Genomic DNA, 19,547 nt, shown 5'->3' with positions numbered 1-19,547 from the left:
TTATCTCCTCCCGGGTACGAGGAGCTGGACCGGAACTGTTGGACTTTCCTCGGGCACGGGGGCACGTCTAGCGGGACTGATCTCTCCGGGCCATTATCTATCTCACGCGCCGCTGCCTGTGTCTACCCGGACCGCGCGGCGCCTTCTCCAACTTCAGCTCCATGGCTCCGTCGAAGAAAGCCTCTAGTCGGACGACCAAGAAGAGTGCGGTCCGAGGCCGAAAGCTCGCCTCCTTCCTCAAGGACTTCGACCGTGAAGGTATCTTTATGGGCCCCGAGACTCGGCCTGGGGCCTGGAGAAGAGCGAAATGGCGCCTTCTAGGTTTATCCACTGGGGGAGGAGGGATGCAGAAACTCCGGAGCAGGTTATTTAAACCATCCCAAGCACTTAAAAAACAACAACAACAAAAAAAAAACCTCTTACCTTCTGTTCCTCTATATTGGTTCCAAGGCAGAAGAATGGTAAGGGATAGGAATTATCTAAGGTAAGATTTGAACCCAGGACCTTAAGTTTTCAGGCCTGGCTTTTAGTGCTACCCCCTCCTCAAAGCACCTATTAATAAGAACTACTACGTTAATGATATTCTCTGAGTGGGTATACAATGACAAAAGAAAAAATTGTCCCTGCCGCCTGGAAACCTTGCATTCTCTTAAGAGGAGGGGGAGATGACTATACAAGTTATCATAATAGTTTTCCTTGGGAAATTGACAAGAACTCTTCCCAGCGACCCCAAACTCCCCACATCCAAGCTTCCTGTGTTGTGTAAGAACCAGCAAAATAAACACAAGTCAATTTGTTGGGGGGGAGGGGCCTTGCTGCTGAGGGAAGGAGGGGTCAGAGAATCAGAAAAGGCATCTTTTAAACAGAATTTCGAAAAAAGCAAGGAATGGGGTGGGGGGGGAGGAATGAAGAGGGAGAGGATACATTTTAGATTTGGGGGGTGACTAGTGCCAGGACTTGGAGATGGGAAGATAGAGGAAGGCTAGCTTGGCTGGACTGTAGTAGAGTGTGGGAAGGGAATGATAGATATACAGATGGATGTATGTGTGTGTATATGTTATACATATATGTTGATATATGTATATATAATAAAGATGGAAAGGTCACTTGTATCAGATTGTGAAGAACTTTAAATTAATAGATGTGTCCCAAAAGTCTTAATGCAAGCATTAAACTTCATTGATGTCTTTAAGCTTTAAAGTTTAGCACATACACCAAGACTTTTCAGACACCCTGTAGTTTATCCTAAAGCCTTAAGAGTTTGAATAGCTCAACTCTTTCCAAGGAGAAAATCCCCATGGCAGTTTCTTGAAAATAAAATAATCCATTTGTGAAACTTTTCTGAAGTAGGCACTGAAAACATAAGATTCTATCATAGCTGTCTCAGCTGTCCTCGTGTAGTAGGGAATGAGAGACAAAGTTGCTGTATTTATACTCTGCATATACAATTATGCTCCTTGAAGACTGGTATGGTTTTTGTGTTTTTGTCACTGTATGTCCAGTCTTGATGTAGTGCCTGGCATATGGTAAGTACTTATATGCTTGTTAATATAAGTGCATAAAAAACAGTACAGAATGTTCTTTAAAGTTTGAGAAAGGGGGGAATTCTCAGGACTGAGGCTCAAAAGCCCTTTGTTGTAGTCTTGGTATTGCCAGTAATTTGTTAAATGACTTAGGCAAATCTCTTATCTTTGAGATTTATTTCTGCTCTGGAAAATTAGAAGGCCAAAAAACATTCCAAGAAATGTCCATCAATCCATTAGTATGGGACAGTGGTAATTATATAAATGATGTAAAATTGATTTCCTCACAGTACAGTTACAGAAACAAAAATATTGTATTCAGTGGCTCATTGGTACAGATACTCTCTTTAGGGATGTAGTTCAAAACACACCAGTGCATCTTCTATAATTTTTGTCTATATCCTTTTATAAACCCTTACATTTTTTTTTCTTGAATAACAATGTAAACACTTGGACTATCTATCTTTTATCCCTCTAATTACATGGTTAATCTACATCTGTTTCTTTCCAAATGTATTCTTGTTCTGTATTTTACAACATTTTTCAGATGTGAGTTGTCCATTGTCAGCATAATCATTATAAAATTTACAAAGGATATTTCATACATTATCTCATTTGATCTTTACAACACCACAAGATATGAATAACTAAGACATTGTACTTTACTTATATACTCACTGGGTATCTTCCCATTGACTCATGCAACTTTTTTTTAACTCTTACCTTTTGTCTTAGAATCAATACCCTGTATTGGTTCTTTTAACTTGGAAATAACACATAACTACTTGGAAATAACAAGTAACTACAAACTAGTCAGAAAAACCAAGTCTTTAATCAGGAAAGAGATAGGTCCAATAACTGGCCACTATCACAGAGCCCAGTGCCAAAAATTTCTCAGGATTAACACCCTGGAGCTCTGGGGACCTATCATTGGGAGAATGCATTGTGCTAGATGATTTCCCTGAAGAGTGACAGAACTTGGAGTCTTTTATATGTTTTGGAGAACTTGGTATAGCAAGCATGCATAGATAAGCCTCAAGCAAACTGCAAATAGGCTGCAGCCAGCTGTCAACTATAACAATTACTAAGGAAAGGGTCAAACTAAAAGCTGAGCTTCCTGAGAGAGGACTAATACCAAGGGAGAAACTTCGAAAACAAATAAATGCACTCAACACGACTGTGTTTACTAATCTCACCCAAACTAGAGTCTCCAAAAGGTTTAAGGACTATAGTTCAGCCCAAAACAGGTTTGCCTGGTACTGGGGTCTTTCAAAGATCAGGGGTGAAACTGAGGTATCCGGATTTCAAGTTGACACTAGGGAAGTTTGAAACCACAAAGATAACTAACTCAATGAACTCTTATCAAGATTTTAAAAGGCATAAAACAGGTTGATAGCTACTTGTGTGATTGGTGCTAGATTTTGAGTCAAGACAATCTATGTTTGAACTTCACTCCAGCATTTGCCAACTGTTTAACTACAGGCAATTAAAAAAAAAAACAACATTTCTGAAGTTGCTTTGGGAGCATCTAGGTGGCTTAAAGAATAGAAAGGTAGACCTGGAGACAGAAGGCACTGAATTAAAATCTGGCCTCAGACATTTCCTAGCTCTTTGATTCTGGACAAGTTACTTAAATCCCGTTGCCTAGCCTTTACCACTCTTTCTGCTTTGGAACCAGTTCATAGTTTTAGTTCTAAGTTGGAAGGTAAGGATTAAAAAAACCAAAAAGCAACTCTGAACCTCAGTTTCTTGATCTATAAAATGAAGATAGTAAAGCCTGTTAAGAAGATCAAACAAATCATGTTGAAAAACCATTAGGGTTGTAGAAATACAGTTATGTTCCCCAAAAGGTATTTGCCAATGCCATGGAAGATAGCTTGTACAAAGGCCACATAGAAGAAGGAATTCTCTTCGGATGCTGAATTTCTCCAGAGGCTTCTCTTTGGAAAGGATGTTTAAATTTTTTTCAGCCCTGAGACCTCCTCATTTGTCTGATCTTGATTGTATATTCTTTAAGTTACCTAGAAAATAGGATTTTAAAAATGACACTGATTTCCTTATGCTTGTTATTAATAAAAGAACTTGATGTTTGGTTCTAACATTTTTGTGTTCAGTTTCATATAATTGACCAATTGAATGTCTTTTTGTTACTCTAGAAATATTTTTATTAAAATAATGTGTATTATTTTTTTTTAAACCCTTACTTTCCATCTTTGAGTCAATACTGTGTATTGGCTCCAAGGCAGAAGAGTGGTAAGGGCTAGGCAATGGGGGTTAAGTGACTTGCCCAGGGTCACACAGCTAGGAAGTGTCTGAAGTCAGATTTGAACCTAGGATCTCCCATCTCTAGGCCTGGCTCTCAATCCTCTGAGCCACCCAGCTGCCCCCAATAATGTGAAGTATTTGATCTACAATGTGACTCTTAAAATGCATGAAACTCATTTTAAACATTAAAGCAGTTTTGTTAAATTTAAAGTAATTCTATGACATTTGCTATTGTGATGATTAAAAAATGTTATTGCACAAAATCCTCAAAAAAATCAGAATCACTTAATTCAATTGTGAACTACAATCGTTGTTATCAAAGATACAGTCCTATTTGTTTAAATGGCTATTTGAAAGGTCCAATGTGGTCTCAAGGTTTCTGATTTTCCAACCTCAAATGATCCCCATCATCTCTGAAATGCTGCGATTCATTTGCTAGGAAAAGGATGAGAGATTACTGCTGATGTATTTAGTATTCTTTTGTAAAATAAAAGGGTTATACTGTAGAAAGAGCACAAGACTGGAGTATAGAGTCTGTATTTTATTCCAAGCTTTTACCACTAATTTGCTATGGGGATCATGGCTATTTTACCTCTCTTAAACCTCAGCTTTCTCCTTTCTAAAACAAGGATTCTTGCCCTGCCTACCTCCCTGGTTTGTTGTGTGGAAAATGCTCATGAATGTAAACTTTTTTTAAACCTTTATCTTTGGTTTTAGAATTGATACTAAGTTTTAGTTCCAATGCAGAAGAGCAATAAGATATAGGCAGTGGTCTTAAATGACTTGCCCGGGGTCTTACAACTAGGAAGAATCTGAGGCCACATTTGAACCCAGAAACTCCCATTTTCAGGCCTAGGGCTCTGTCCACTGAGCCACCTAGCTGCCTCTGAATATGAATTCTTTACTGTCTACACTGACACTCTGAGTTGCTGGACAGTTTTATGAAACCTCTTAGTGTTTCCAGTTGCTCCTAACCCTAGGAATCACTCTGAGGTGAGGTGAATGGCTGGGATGTTGTAAAACCACTTTATTGAGTAATGTAGATCTTTTAAAACAAATCCATGGATGACAGGAAAACCTAGGATTCAAAGCTAGAAGGAACACTTGTAATTATGTCTCAGAAACCAGGATCTGTCAGTTTTCCTTGAGTGGGATACAGCATTGTTACCAGATAGTTTGAAAATTGCAGAAAGGTTTATTTCTAAAGTGCACAAAATTATTAAGGCTTTGAATTGCTGTCTTATGTAAAATGACCATTTTTTATTGTTGCTTTCTTTATTCTCTTTTTACAGTACAAATCAGATCAAAGCAAATACAGTCAGATGCCCAGAATCTTGTCAAAGAAGTAGACAACCTTTACAACATTGAAATCCTCCGGCTTCCCAAGGCTCTTAGAGAGATGAATTGGCTTGAATATTTTGGTAAGATGCTGTACCTTTCCTAGGTGTTAACTGAATTATATAGGCATTTTGAGACCCACGTTGTAACCCTGAGTATAGAGCCCTATTGCTGCTGGTGTTTATGATAGTTTTATAAAGGTATCACTCTTAGAATCATATAAGATCAAAACTAGGTAAGATCTTTGGAAACTTTGAAACAAAATAAAATGTAAAAGTGCTGGTGGTTGTAGCTACTACAAAAAAGTCTTCTTAAAATAGTATTATCAGTAGCATTTTGATCTGATTGCTAAATCACAGCTTGCAAAAAGGTATACAGACTATCAGCTTCTCCACTTTAAAAGGTGATGGACCTTATTTACTGATTAGTTACTTTAAATCTTACAACTATTTTCTAGATATATAAGTAGTTTCTTTGTGAGGAACAAAAATGTTAAGTAATGTCTTCCAAAGATGCTTCTATTGTTGAATAAATGATTGAACACGTGGTAGTTGCTAACAAGAAATGTATTTTCTGTAGCCCTAGGAGGAAGCAAACAGGCTCTGGAAGAGGCAGCAACAGTAAGTTATTTGTCTCCTTTGATTTTTGTGGGAAGTTTCTTTCTATATCAAATCCAGGAATATTTGTTGACCTGTTCTGCCCAAGAAAGTGTTCTTGTGAAAGTGACAATATATGGGTACAACCAGTAAAGACAGAAGGATCTCTGAGCTCTTCAGGGATTTTACTACAGTTGAAGTTAATGGGTTGTTTGTGCCTGGTATTTACTGAGGTGCCTGGCAGATGTCCACACTGAATCCAGCACCAGCCTACAAATTTCTCCTCTACCCAAAATTGTGAAAGCTATCTTCTTCCATTTTCTAGCCTTTTAAAGTAATGTGAACTTTTATTTTTAGATTGTATATCCATATAGCTCTTATTGTGATATAAAGTGCTAGCCTTAAACTGTTTTCTCCCAAATTAAAGTTTTGTAGAAAATCAGATGTTGAGCTACTGTGTCCACTTACTTCATGACTTTGTTTGTCCATTCTGATAAATTCTTAACAGTGATAGTATGTCCTATTTCCCATTCCTTTTGTAATCCTTAGACTTGAGTTCTACAGTAGAATTAGATCATCTCAAATGCAGTTTTATTTTTAAATTGATTTGCATGGTGCATCCATCCTTATTAGATAGGCCTTGGAATAAAGCACATAATATGTTATTATCCTCATTTTGCAATTGAAGAACCTGGAGGCTTTAAAACACATAGTATGGGGAATAATTAGATCTTGATCTACCCTAAGGACTTAGGCATATAGAACAGGACTTTTAGAAATCATCATTCTTCCAGCAGGAAACTAAAGTGATTTAGATGTGAGGTTTGGAGTAAGATATGAAGGGAGAGGGGTAAGGTCATTGTATAAAAGATGAGTCTGAGGCCTAGCAAGGAACCTGGAGTCCCCTACTTTTTATGTTTTCTAATACTACAATGGTAAGTAGAAGGGTCCATCTATCAGAATATAGGGAGCAAGTGAGGGCAACTAATCCTTAATGAATGATGACTGTCAGTCCATATCCACCCACTTCCTGAGATAAATGGATTGTAATAGATACCTTGGCCTGTTGCTCAGAAGACCAGAATATAAATTTTCTTGGTTATGACCAGATTTCAATTCATTTTAGCTTTATTATAAGTTCATGTGAATTATGGTTTTTTTTTAAGTGACTTAATCAATTGCGGAATGACTGAACAAATTGTGGCTTATGATTGTGTTCGAATTATATGAGGGATAGTTTCAAGGAGGGATCAGTCCTAAAAAATAACAAGCTTAAGGATGTACAAAAATATAATTCTTTTTGAGGTGACAAAGAATGGGAATCTAAAGTGGCATTCATAAATTCAGTGTGGAGGAATAAGTTTTGACAAACAATGTGCTGGAATACTATTGTGTTGACCTTTTATCAGTATTATAACCACCCAGGATTCTGGGGAATTAACGATGAAACATGCTACTTACCTCCTGATAGAAGTGAAAGACCCAGAATTCAGGACCAGAAAAGCCTTCTTGGAAGAGGTGGTATTTTTGCTGAGACTTGAAGGAAATCAGGAGGCATAGGGGAGGAAGGAGAGAATTCTAGACTTGGGGGAGAGTCAGTGAAAATTTATGGAGTCAAAAAAAGAAAAGAAAATTCATAGAGTTGGAGATAAAAGTGTCTTATCCCAGGAACAACAAGGAGGCCAGAATCAGTGTTTATATAGTATGTAGAAGTAAGTAAGATATAAGAAGACTTGGAAAAGTAGAAGGGATCCAGGTTATGAAGGACTTTAAAAACTAGAGGATTTAAAATGTTTAATCTTGAAGGCAATAGGAAGCCACTGTAATATTTTGATAGGGGTGGGTGAATAGATAAATAAAAACAGGTCCCATTTATAATAAAATATATGTCAGTAACAAACTGAAATCAAAGTCTACGCCCATGAATTAGTGAGTGACTCAACAAATGGTTGTACATGAAGGAAATTTACTATACCATAAGAAACGATATGAAGAAATCAAAACACATGAATTGATATGGAGTGAAGAAGCACAAGCATGGAAACTTTCAACTAATGAGCATTTAGTAAATGCCCACTATGTGCTAAACATTGTACTACTAGGCTCTAGGGATGCAAATATGAAGAGGGGGGAAAAATCTACTCAAAAAGAACTTAGATTCTAGTGAGGAAGATAAGTATATACAAAAGAAATATAAAGGAAAGGGGCGGCTGGGTGGCTCAGTGGATTGAGTGCCAAGCCTAGAGATGAGAGGTCCTGGGTTCAAACCTGACCTTGGACACTTCCTAGTGGTGTGACCCTGGGCAAGTCACTTAACCTCCATTGCCTAGCCCTTACCGCTCTTCTACCTTGGGAACAATACACAGTATTGATTCTAATACAGAAGGTAAGGGTTTTTAAAAAAAAGAAAGAAAGAAATATAAAGGAAAAATGCAAGTAGTTTGTGAAGGAAGATGTTAGCACTTCAGAGGAAGAATCAGGAAAGGCAAGTGGCTCTCAAAAGAAGGGTGGAAGTGCATACCAGGCATTTGGGATGGGGATAACCAAAGCAAAGACATGGTGATAGGAAATGGCATGCGGATCAGGAAGAATGGAGGAAAGGGCCAGTATGGCTGGATTATAGAATGCAAGAGAAGGAATAATGTATAATAAAGCAAATAGGAGATTAGAGCCAGGTTGTGAAGAGCTTTCAGAGCTAAATGGGGCAGCTAGGTGGCTCAGCAACTCCTGCAGTTGGGAGGACCTGGATTTAAATGTGCCTTCAGCCACTTCTTAGCTGGGCAAGTCACTTGACCCCAATTGCCTAGCCCTGACTACTGCTCTGCCTTAGAATGGATATTAAGACAGAAAGAGTTTGTTCATTTTTTAAGCTAACCTTGAGTTTAATCCTAGAGGTAATAGGTAGCTATTGGAGTTGATTGAGCACTAGAGTTATGTGGTCAGATCTGAGACTTGAGACTATTGCAATAAGGTAGACCAGAGGTGATGAGGGCCTAAATTAAGGTAGTAACACTATGTGAAGAAAGAGAAGTTAGATCTGAGCTGTGAGGTGTTCTGGAGAGAGAAATGACAAGTTTTGACAACTCCCTGGATATGGGGAGTAAGGCAGAGTAAGGAGTCTGGTGCTCAGTTCACCAAGGTTTAAGATCTTGGGAGCTTGGAAGAAGGGCAGGGAGGGCTTCCGATAAAAGCTGGGTAAGGACACCATCTGTAGCCATGTAGATGGATAGTGCAATAACAACACTGGAAATTAGATGCTGTAAAATAATGACCAAGCTTGTCACAGAAGATAATTGAGGCTGTGCCTCCCTTTCCTCTTAACAGAAGTAAGGAGGATCATGGGTAGGAAATGCTACCTATAGTGTTGAATTTGGTGTGATGATTAGTTTTACTGCACTGCTTTTATTTTAAATTCTTTTTATAAGAGATAGACCTTGAGGTAAAGGAGAAGAGATCAATATCATTTTAAGTCCCTGTGATATGGACTATTTCTTTCTGTTATAAGAAGATGGAGGATGGAAAAGGCAGAGAAAACCACAGTTCTTTCACATGACAGTGGAAATTCATTTATAGAAAAAGAATAGGCCAAGTAAAGGAAGATAATCTTACATTTTGGAAAAGATGGTTGAAACAAGAGGGAGAGTAATATCCAAGATGTTTAGTTTAAATATATAGTTTCTAAAATCTATGCTGCCTTCAGTACTTTCATATCCATTTGTTCAGATAGGTGTACTTAGCAAAGCATTATGGGAAAGCTTGAGATTCTTAGAAAAGCAGGACATTTTACCTTGACTGGATAAAGTACTCAGTTATACACCAGAGAATCCAACTGACCTTTTGCATTTTCAAATAAAACCAATAACAGGAAGCTTTTTTGTTAATTATTAGAGTTTATAAAATATGGAAGAAATAATATCTTCTACTGTAGCAGTAAAGCTCAGAAGACATTTTAGTCAAAGACTGCCTCTGTTTTCCATATGCATAGTGTATTTCTCATGCTTATTGAAGTTAATAGAATTTAAGCTCTTTAAGGGCAGAGACTTTCTTTTTTGTCTTTGTATCACTAGCAACTTGCTCAGTGCCTGCTACATTAAGTAGCCTTCTTGGTTTTTGGTTGACTAATACATTTTGAAAAAATAATGTAGCCACCAGATGTCTTATCTAGTCACCAAAGAAGCATTGGCCCCAAGTAATATGTTAAGCTCTATGACTGCAGACCAGTTTTAATTAAAGGCACAGGTCTTATATTAGCTAGCCTGGTCTTTGTGCTCAGGGTTGAAAAGACTATTATTAAAGGATGTTCCTTTTAGCTTATATTCACAGATAGTGAGCGGTTCACTGAACGGCTTTGTCCTCTTACCAGGGAAATAGCAATCTAGACATTCTATCTATGAGTGGTCACATTTCATTTCAAAGGGCAAGGTGGCAGAGAGACAGACAAGAAGAGACTTTTTAAGAGGAGAAAACATTCATCATCTAATGTTTTTCATTAATCCTGTACATTGATGCTTCTGGTGTTTTCTGGCTATTTTCTTTCAGGCTGACCTGGATATCACAGAGATAAATAAGCTGACAGCCGAGGCTATTCAAACACCCTTGAAAGCTGCCGTCAAAGGTTGGTAGCGCTTCTCAATCCCTTGTCATTTGGTTTTTGTCCCCATTCTTCTCCTAAAACAGCTCTCTCCAGTCATCATTTCTTAACTGATAAAATCCAGTGACCTTTTTTTTAGTCTTCATCTTCTTTGACCTTTCTGCAACTAATCACCCTGCCCTTGGCATTTTCTCCTTTTTTGGTTTTTATTATACTGTTCTCTCCTAGTTCTTCTATATATCTGACCATTCTTCAGGTTCCCTTGTGGAATCAATCAACATTCTCTGGGCCTTTACTGTGGGTGTTATCTGGTATTCAGTCATATGCCATCTCTCTACATTTGCTGTCTCGGAGTTTTTTCAGCTCCCAAGAATTCAAATATCATCTCTTTGCAGATGACTTCTAGATATGTATATACATTCAGTCCTTGTCTACATCTCGAACGTAGTTTCATCAACCATTTTTTAGCTGTCTGCTAGGCTTGATACAAGGAAAAGCTTCCCAGTAATTGGAGTTGGCCAAAAGTAGAATGGACTGCCTGAGGAGATGGTGGAGTCTGCTAATCTGGAGGGGTTTTAAAGATTGGGTAGGGGTATTGACTGAACCACAGGACTGCTGTAGTCCCTTCCAATTCTAAGGCTATGATTCTTCCTGGATGTCTCACTGGTATCTTAAATTCAGAATGGAACTTATGGTTCAGGTTGTCGTCACCTCTTACACATGGTAGTAGTTAGGTCCTAATTGAGTGCCCCAATTGTAGTCTCTTTCTTCTTGAACCCATCCACTATATGGCTGCCAAAATAACCTTTCTAAAAAGTGCACGTCTGATCCAGAGGCAACTTGGTGCAACAGAATGAGCAAGCATTGGTTCTTGAAAGAAAAAATAGGCTTACAAATTGTTACAAAATGTTGGCCTCCCAAATCCTCAAAAAAATTTTCACTTAAGCCATTTGGTCTGTATTTGGGGCAACCAAACTGTTTGAGTTGCCTGCTATTAAATTATTGACATATAGATAATGGAAACAGAATCTGGGTATAGCTCTGCCATCTATTAACTGTGTGACATCAGGCAAGCCACAAAACTCATGGGGGGGGGGGCGGTGCTTGTATATATACTCTGCAGGAAAGTCAGATGTACTCATGTGGGCAAGGGCTTTGTAATAGGAAGGGCCACATGCCTATGCTGTCATTTGATATACCCCAAAAAAGAAGGTCATATTTCACATTTCAAGTGTCCAACAATTGGGTTAAATGAGTATCATCATCAGTCTGTTTTAAATGTTTCTTATAGCAAAGAAAGCAGCAAAAGTGGCTGAGATGATTAGAGAAGAAGAAACTGAAAATATTAATCCTCAAACTATTAAGGTAAGGATTGGATCCTTGGGGGCCTAGTGTCAGCTCCTGATCATCTGTGTGTTGAGAATTATCACTGACTTTCTCCCAAAAGCTAATAAATTAGGCAGATATGATACTTGAAATATAGGACGTCAGTCAAATTAGTCAGCAGAGGAATCTAATAAAGTCGTGACTTGATTTGAGATTGTTTAGGTGAGGCAAGGAGAGCTGGACCGTGGAAGATTTGGAAGATTGCTCTTTTTTTTTTTTTTTTTTTTTTTTTTTTAAACCTTTAAACTGTCTTAGAATGGATACAAATGATCAGTTCTAAGGCAGAAGCGTGGCAAGGGCTAAGCAATGGCAGTCAAGTGACTTGCCCAGGGTCCCACAGCTAGGAAATGTTTGAGACCAGATTTGAACCCAAGACCTCTTGACTCAAGACCTGGCTCGATCCACTGAGCTACCTAACTACCCTTGAAAGGTTTTTCATCCTCACATAACTTTCTGAAGCCCCATTCACAGTGGCTCAACTGAGCGATTTGGAAAGAAGAAGCCAGAATGAAGAAAATCTCTTAATAGCTTCTGCTCTTTCAATCTTAGGAAAAAGACATGATAACCAACCCTCCCCCTGATCTGATCCCATCTGCATACTGTTCCACATGGGTTCTGAGCCTGTCTTGCAATGTGACCTTAGGCAACTCACATCCCTTGTCTTGGCCCAAGTTTTCCTGAACTATAAAATAATGAGTGGGCTAAACTAGATGTTGCTGAAAATCTTTTCTGGCTCTTGACATAGTATATTTCTGGGTGGAAATGAAATTGATTTTCTTGGGCCCAGAAAGAAGAATGAGCAACCAGAGATAAAAACTATGAGACCAATCTGGTATGATGCCACACAATACTTCTTTGCGGTTAGACCATTGCAGAAGTAGAGTGGCCTGTCTGGAGGCAATGGCTTCTCCTCTGAAGGTCTGCAAGCAAAGGCTAGGGAGCCACCTGTAATCAAAGCAAGGGTTCCTTTTTGGTTGTTGACATCCCTGCTCTCAAATTGAGTGACATGAATTGATGCAGTTCTAGGAGTTGGTCACTGTATTCCACAGGATGGATTGTTTTTTAACTTAAATTTCAACTGCAGGCTTCTTTTCAGCACTTCTTATCTTTTCCATGTGTAACTTTAGTCTTTTTTGTTTCCCTCTCAGACAAAGAGGTGTCCTACGACCAAGAAAAGGACTCAATCAGTACGAGCAAATGGCAGGAACAAAAGGCAATGTGGATGGGGGGCTCCTGAGGGTGGGGTTGGAGACCTTAAAGTCTTAGATCCTGTTGATTTGAAATGTAGTCATGGAGAAGATTTTAGCACTTCTGGTCCCTGGTCAGAAATTATTCTGCCACAGGGATCTGTGACAAATTGTGACCCAGGCAACAGGGAAATTAGACTTTTTCCCTCCTGAAACTTAGGTAGTTGCACTCTAGAAAAACCACTTCTGAAAGGGGCAGAGAAAGTCAATCACTGGTTTGGCTAAGACTAGAGGATAGGGTAAGCAAATCTGGAAGGACTAAGCTTAACTTCTAGGGATCAAAGCCCAGATGAGGCTTCTTAGCCCAGTAGGTCCATGGAAAGATTTCAAGAGATCTAGGAACCTGAATGGGGGAAAAAATTTTTTTTCAATGGTTAATATCCTTCATATTGCTATATATTTTATTTTATGCATTTAAGAACATTATTTTTAGAAGGAATCTAGAACCCAAAAAAATAAGAATACCTAGACTAGAAAAAAGAGATCTCAGGCAGATTCAGGAGTAGGTTTAAATTAAAGAGAGTTCTACCTAGGACTCAATAGGCAGAAAGCAGGAAACTTGCAACAAATTATCATTTTTTTAATAGCGGTTCCTCTTTACATGGTTACTTATTCTGTGATAAGCCCCATGTGCATTGCTGTCCAATGAAAGCTTTTAACTTCTATTGGAATACTGATCCCTTGTTTATGCTCTCGACTTTAAGGTGGAATAAAGAAAGAGCATTGTTAAAGGCTTTAAATCTATATCCATCTAACTTAACAGTATAAGACTATATTATATAATTCATGGCTAGAAATTCCCTCACACTGTGGTAAAGAATGTTGGAATTCTTTCATCCTCCCCTCCACACTGGTTCACAGATTCCAGATGGAAGAGGAGGAAAATAAATTTTTTTAGGAATAGTTGGTCAAATCATCCTTTACCAAAATTCTACCATGGGATGATGACTGCTAAATGGTGATTGGAAATCCCTCTATGAGGCAGTGGACCTGACTAGCTGGTTCGGGAGGTTGTCCTAAGATCATGATTTGAATAATTAAAACTGGTGTTTTCTTCAAGCCAATTAAGATTCTATCTCATGGCAAATTTTCTTACAGGTCAAACCAAAATAGTCTTGTTACTCCAGCCACAGGCAGATCTGATTTCTCCATATTAGGACCAGCTCCAGGTCTGACGCCCAAGTTTGATTCCAGGTAAGTATTTGAAAACTACTTGAAGTTCAGTGGTGGTCCAGTTATTTGATATTAATCACTAGACCACAGACATTTGCCAAATGTGCCTAATCCTTTAGTCTTCAAAGTCTCTGTAGAGGTTGAAGGAGACCTAAGCTTTGTTACCTTCTCACTCAGCATTCACTTAGCAGCTGAGGACACAGTGGAGAGAACACTGGGCTTAAAGTCAAGAAAATCTGAATTCAAATTTGACCTCAAACATGTCCTAGTTGTATGACCTTTACACATCTCTTAACTTCTGACTGCCACAGTTTCATCTATAAAATGTGGGTAATAAAAGCACCTCTCAACGTTTGTTGCAAGGAGCAAAAGAGATAATAATTGTAAAGTGCTTAACACAGTGCCTGGCACATATAAATGTTAGCTGCTATTATTATTATTGTTGTTGTTGTTGTTGTTGTTACTCTTCTAAGAACAATTGAAGTTATTGCCTGGAGCATTATGTAGATGAACTATTTTATTTTCTCTAGGCATAAGTTATAACCTCTTTTGGCCTTTATCAGTTCTAACCCAAAGGTTTGAAAGGAATGAGTGACAACATTTTAATAATGTTTCACTTTTTCTTTCTTGTATAATAATCTTCATCTTGAAAATGTTAGATTCCATAGATACTATAATCCCCAAATCCTCTTTCCTGTGACATTTGAACAACTTGAAGGAAGCATTTGCTCTTCTAAATGAAATGACCGTGATCTGTTTCTGATCCCTTTTTAGCAGCCAGGTTTCAAAGAGCTGAAAATGAGAATTTATTTTCTACTTGCGTGTTTAGTAATTCCAGCCTTTTTTCTCTCAGGCAAGTTGTGTTTAGCCATATAATGCTCACAGTTTTTCTAAATTTAAACTTTACTTTCCTCTTTGAAATGAGTGGTTTGGGAGGAAAAGAGTAAGTGGTTTGAGAATGATAGCTGAAGGTAGGATCAGGGTAGAAATGCCTATAGTTCTTGCTTTTTAATTCATTGTAGTAGGCAGATTTCACAAAAACTTTCCTGCTTTTATAGAATCTTCAAGACTCCTGGCCTACGCACTCCAGCAGCCAGAGAGCGAATTTACAACGTCTCTGTGAACGGCAGCCCCCTGGCTGATAGCAATGAGGTCTTCCTTACTGTGCCAGTGGGTGGAGGAGAGGTAAAAGAGTGCACTGTTTATGTGAGAGAAAGTTGGGGCCATTCTGGGTCTTCTTGAACCATTATCCCCCCCCCCCCCAAAAAAAAAAAAAACAAAACATCTTTTCTGTTTATACCTTGATCTCTGCATTCAGTTACATCCCCTGCCCAGTCTTTTTCAAACCCAGTCTAGGTCAGTGTTTCATGCTGGTTTCCAAGGAGGGTGCCATTGCTACAGAAGGCACTTCTGTGATTTGAAAACTGCCCCTATCACTACATTTGTTTATATATGCTTGATATGCAGCTTAAGATATGCAAATCAGAACCTTAGCTATAACCAGCCTGAAAAGGTGAGCTTTACATTCTGCCTCTTGGACCTGAGACTCTGAAACAGAAGGTCAAGCTCAGTTCTCATTAACTGCAGTGGTGGCACCAATACTCTGAGGTAGAAAAGGTTGTATCTCAAAAGGTCCTTTCTCATCAGAAAGTCAACAAATCCAAATTCACCTTGAAGCAGACTGGCTGTTGTAGATAAAGTAAATGCCTCGTCTATTTTCTAGCAACTGTTCCATTTTGGCTAGCTGCTAGTCCGAGAATTGTCAGTATATCCTCTTTTCTTAGACAATCAATAGGTACCTACAGTGTGCTCAACACTGTGCTCTTGGGGCTGAGGATACAGATAATAAAGAATGACATAAACTCCTCATTACATTCTTTCATGAGGTGACAAGTCGATTCTTTCCATTTCTACTTTGTCCTCTGGTTCTAAGATATCTAGACAATTTTCTTTGTTGATTTCTTGAGATGTGATGACTAGACACTTTTCGCTTATGATTTTCAAGTAATTCACTGATACTCAGATTAGTTCTCTAATCTGACTTTTTAAATTTTCTGATGTCTCCTGGGGTTGTCAGCTTCAATTTGAGCAATTCTAATTTTTAGAATTATTTGAAGAAAATAACTCATGAAGAAGTGAGATTTTATGCCACTTTTTCCAAATTTTTTTTTCTCTCTTTTCCTCTTCTCCTTCCTTATCACTCTCACTTGATTTTTTAAAATTATTTTTTAGCACTTTAAAAAATTCTTGTTGGACTTGGGGGCCAAGCTGCATTTTTCTTTGAAGCTTTGCTTGTAGATATTCATAAGGCATTCTCTTCTGTTTCTGGATTGAGCTTCCTCTCCTCATCATAGCTTTTTATGGTGGGATTCTTTTTATGTTTGCTCATTCTTCTGGTTGCTTCTTGACTTTGGACTTGGTGTTAGTACTAGGGCACTGTACTCCTTCTGCTGCTTTCAAAGCTTATTTAGGCCAAAGTCCTAAAAACTTTTCTTGCTCCCAAAATGGTATGATCCAGAAGAAGATCTGTTCATTACTCTTCTGGTCTGAGCTCTGCAAATTTGTTACCCATGTTGAGTGTTTTGGCTTTTATTCCTGGTTTGGAGTTTCTTTAGATTGCTAATTAACTCAATTACTGTTCATCTGGTAATTGGTTCTACAGATGCAGAACAACTGAATTGCTACCTCCCCGTTGGTCTGGGTTTCCTCTCCTGGTTATTCCACTTCAGGCTTCTACCCCACCCTAGAGGCTAGAACTGAGTCCTCTCTTTGCTCCTGGGGTCAGAACCACTCTTGTTTGCTTCTGAATTTGTTCCACGCTTGGTACACAGCTACGGTTTGTTCTTCCTGTACCCAGTACTAACTAGTTCAAGGATCCCCAGGATCTCTTTCTCCCTGGTGCTCTGCCCCAGCTCCTTTTCTGTCCCTGGGTGTTGGAATACTTCACACATTCTCCACACTAGACCCCATCCCAAGTATGTGTAGGTCTCTTGTCTCCCCAAGCCACCCAGAGCTGGAAAAAGAACTCACCCACATCTTCTTCAATTTCCCAATTAGAATTCCATCTGATACACTTTCTCTAGTTCTTCATGGATGATATGTAGTGGGGAACTAGGCTATACTGTTTTCTCCCACTCTGCCATCTTAATTCCACCCCACCCTCATGAAAACTTTCTACTCATTACATTCTAACAAGGAAGACAAATAAGTACATGCCTACACATTCAAAAGAAATATAAAAAGAACAAATACAGAATAGTTTTGATACCAGTTTGGGGGAGGAGAAGGATCAAGGAACTGGGGGATCAAGAAAGGCTTCGGATAGAAGTGGGTGCATGAGCACAAGTTTAGTGTATATTGTGGCATTCTCTGGCTTTCTCAATGTAACACCCTTTTCCTTTTCCTTTGTACAGAGTATGCGCTTACTGGCCAGTGATTTACAAAAGATGGATCTGGCACATCTGGATCCAGAGGCTTTGGGAAACATTAAGAAGTTATCTGTAAGTCCTCTTAACTCTGTTTCACAAGGGTGTGGCCATTTTGGACATTGAGGAGAGTTGCTGTCACCAGATGTTTTCCCATTGATCTTAAGTTTCTGGTTATGCTTAGAAGCTTCTGTCAGTGTCTGACCGAAATTCCCAAACCCTGAATCGTAGGCGACCAGGCCTGGGGAAGCCTTGAAAGCCTGGTGGATTCTGCTCTTGGGGCAGTGTGGGAGGTCCCCTGCAGGGTGGTTCTAGAGGTGACCCGAGTGCTGAAATGTACAGCCAAGGGAATATACTATGAATCATAGGACACTCATGAGACAGATGAGGTTTAAAGTCTTGACAGGCATCCTCCATGTGCTTGGCACCTTTCCCACTAATGTGAGGGAATACTATCTGGGTCAAGGCGTGGAGAGATTGTGATTTTTCTTGGATTTGTGGCCATGAAAGGCCCGTGTCCTAGACATACAAAGGATTCTGGTCTTCTCTAGATAATTCATGATTCACTTTCCTTTTAGAATCGACTTGCTCAAATCTGTAACAGCTTACAGACCCAAAAATGAAGCAGCTGAATTCTTCAAGAAGCCCAAGCCAGGCATAGTGGGACTTAACATGTGCAACTTTGCCATCTCTGAAGGATCTCTGCAGGCTCGTCGTTTATTTGAGTCCAAAGTTTCTAGTAAAGGAATTGACTGCCCCTTTTGACTGATGGGACATTAAAGATCATGGAGAAACACACAACTTTCTTCTCATCCCCTTCTACCAGAACCCTCAGAGCAAAAAGTTAGGACGACTGCTCCAATCACAGCCTCTGTCCACTCCCCAAACTGGAGCTTTCCAGCTTGCCTCACACTGGTGCCTCTATTTTGTTTGTTTTTAGGACTATGTTTTTGTCAGAGCTTTGGGGATTGTGGGCGGTGGTATAATGTGCCACAAGGACAGGGGTTTGGCCTCAAGAGAAGGGAAACTGCAGCTGCTGCAGAATCTTCCTAACAATTATTGTAGCATTTGCCCCTCCATCTGTCTCCACTTTCTTCTCTGTTCTGACCTGATGTGTGAGAAATTCTTCGTATGTACCTATTTTCAATAAATAGTTTTAATGGTCAGAATCCTGTCTGCCTGAGACTGACACCATCTGAAGCAAGCTTGGGGATTATTTGTTGCTGAGCCAAGGCCTAACCCAGATGCCAAAGCTGTTACCTGGTACAGAAAGATGCAGATATCAGAAAACAAGCCCCGGCTCCCTCAGCAGCTCCGAAGGCCTTTCCAAGCACCCCTGCCTCTCTCCTGTCACCTGATCTGATCTTCGTTAGCTCCCGACTCTTCCCCCTTTTTAGGTGTTGAAAGAATGAATTGGGAAGGGCAAAGCCAGGGACCTCCAAATTAGCCATCTTGGGAGCCAAGAACAAGAGCACGCAGTTTCCCTGGCTTTGTGTTGGCCATTTTTTCCTGCACATTTCTCATTTTGAATGTTCCTGGCCATGTGGGTACACTCAGTGCTTATGTGGTGTACTAGTGAAAACCTAAGGGGGCGAAAAGTGACCTGTGGCAGATCTTGGCTGGCTACTTCCAGGCACACACAGAGCCATGTGGATTCACAGATTGCTGGTGCAGGCATTGGAGACAAATGTCCAGCCCGTGTGGTGCTCTTTGATGTAACATATGGGCACCCTGAGTTGTCTAGTGTTCATCAAATATTAAAGGAGCTGGGGGGCAGCTGGGTAGCTCAGTGGAGTGAGAGTCAGGAGGTCCTAGGTTCAAACCCGGCCTCAGCCACTTCCCAGCTGTGTGACCCTGGGCAAGTCACTTGACCCCCATTGCCCACCCTTACCACTCTTCCACCTATGAGACAATACACTGAAGTTACAAGGGTTTAAAAAAAAAAGGAGCTGGAAGAAGGCCTTGGGCCTATCGGGAGGATGAGGGGCATTTGTAGAAGATGG

General features: G+C 39.5%; 1 protein-coding gene across 1 annotated transcript; it reads left to right on the top strand.

Moving 5' to 3' along the window:
• Positions 1 to 161: 161 nt before the first annotated feature.
• Positions 162 to 18,610, top strand: CDCA8 (cell division cycle associated 8). The gene is made up of 10 exons (XM_044671482.1): positions 162 to 258; positions 5,081 to 5,209; positions 5,706 to 5,746; positions 10,262 to 10,337; positions 11,605 to 11,678; positions 12,848 to 12,912; positions 14,045 to 14,140; positions 15,178 to 15,304; positions 17,533 to 17,619; positions 18,123 to 18,610. Exons 1-10 carry the CDS (start codon positions 162 to 164, stop codon positions 18,165 to 18,167), a joined length of 837 nt encoding a protein of 278 aa, XP_044527417.1. The 3' UTR covers positions 18,168 to 18,610.
• The last annotated feature ends 937 nt before the right edge of the window (positions 18,611 to 19,547 follow it).

Source organism: Gracilinanus agilis, chromosome 3 (genome assembly GCF_016433145.1).
Source record: "Gracilinanus agilis isolate LMUSP501 chromosome 3, AgileGrace, whole genome shotgun sequence".
NCBI classification, from domain to species: Eukaryota; Metazoa; Chordata; class Mammalia; order Didelphimorphia; family Didelphidae; genus Gracilinanus; species Gracilinanus agilis.
Note: the sequence above shows the minus strand (reverse complement) of the source record. Positions and strands in the feature narration are given on the sequence as shown.

Coding starts and splice junctions, on each gene's coding strand:
- CDCA8 (XM_044671482.1), top strand. CDS start 162: ATGGCTCCGTCGAAGAAAGCCTCTAGTCGGACGACCAAGAAGAGTGCG. Junction 5,210..5,705: donor GAATTGGCTTGAATATTTTG/GTAAGATGCTGT, acceptor TATTTTCTGTAG/CCCTAGGAGGAAGCAAACAG. Junction 10,338..11,604: donor CTTGAAAGCTGCCGTCAAAG/GTTGGTAGCGCT, acceptor TGTTTCTTATAG/CAAAGAAAGCAGCAAAAGTG.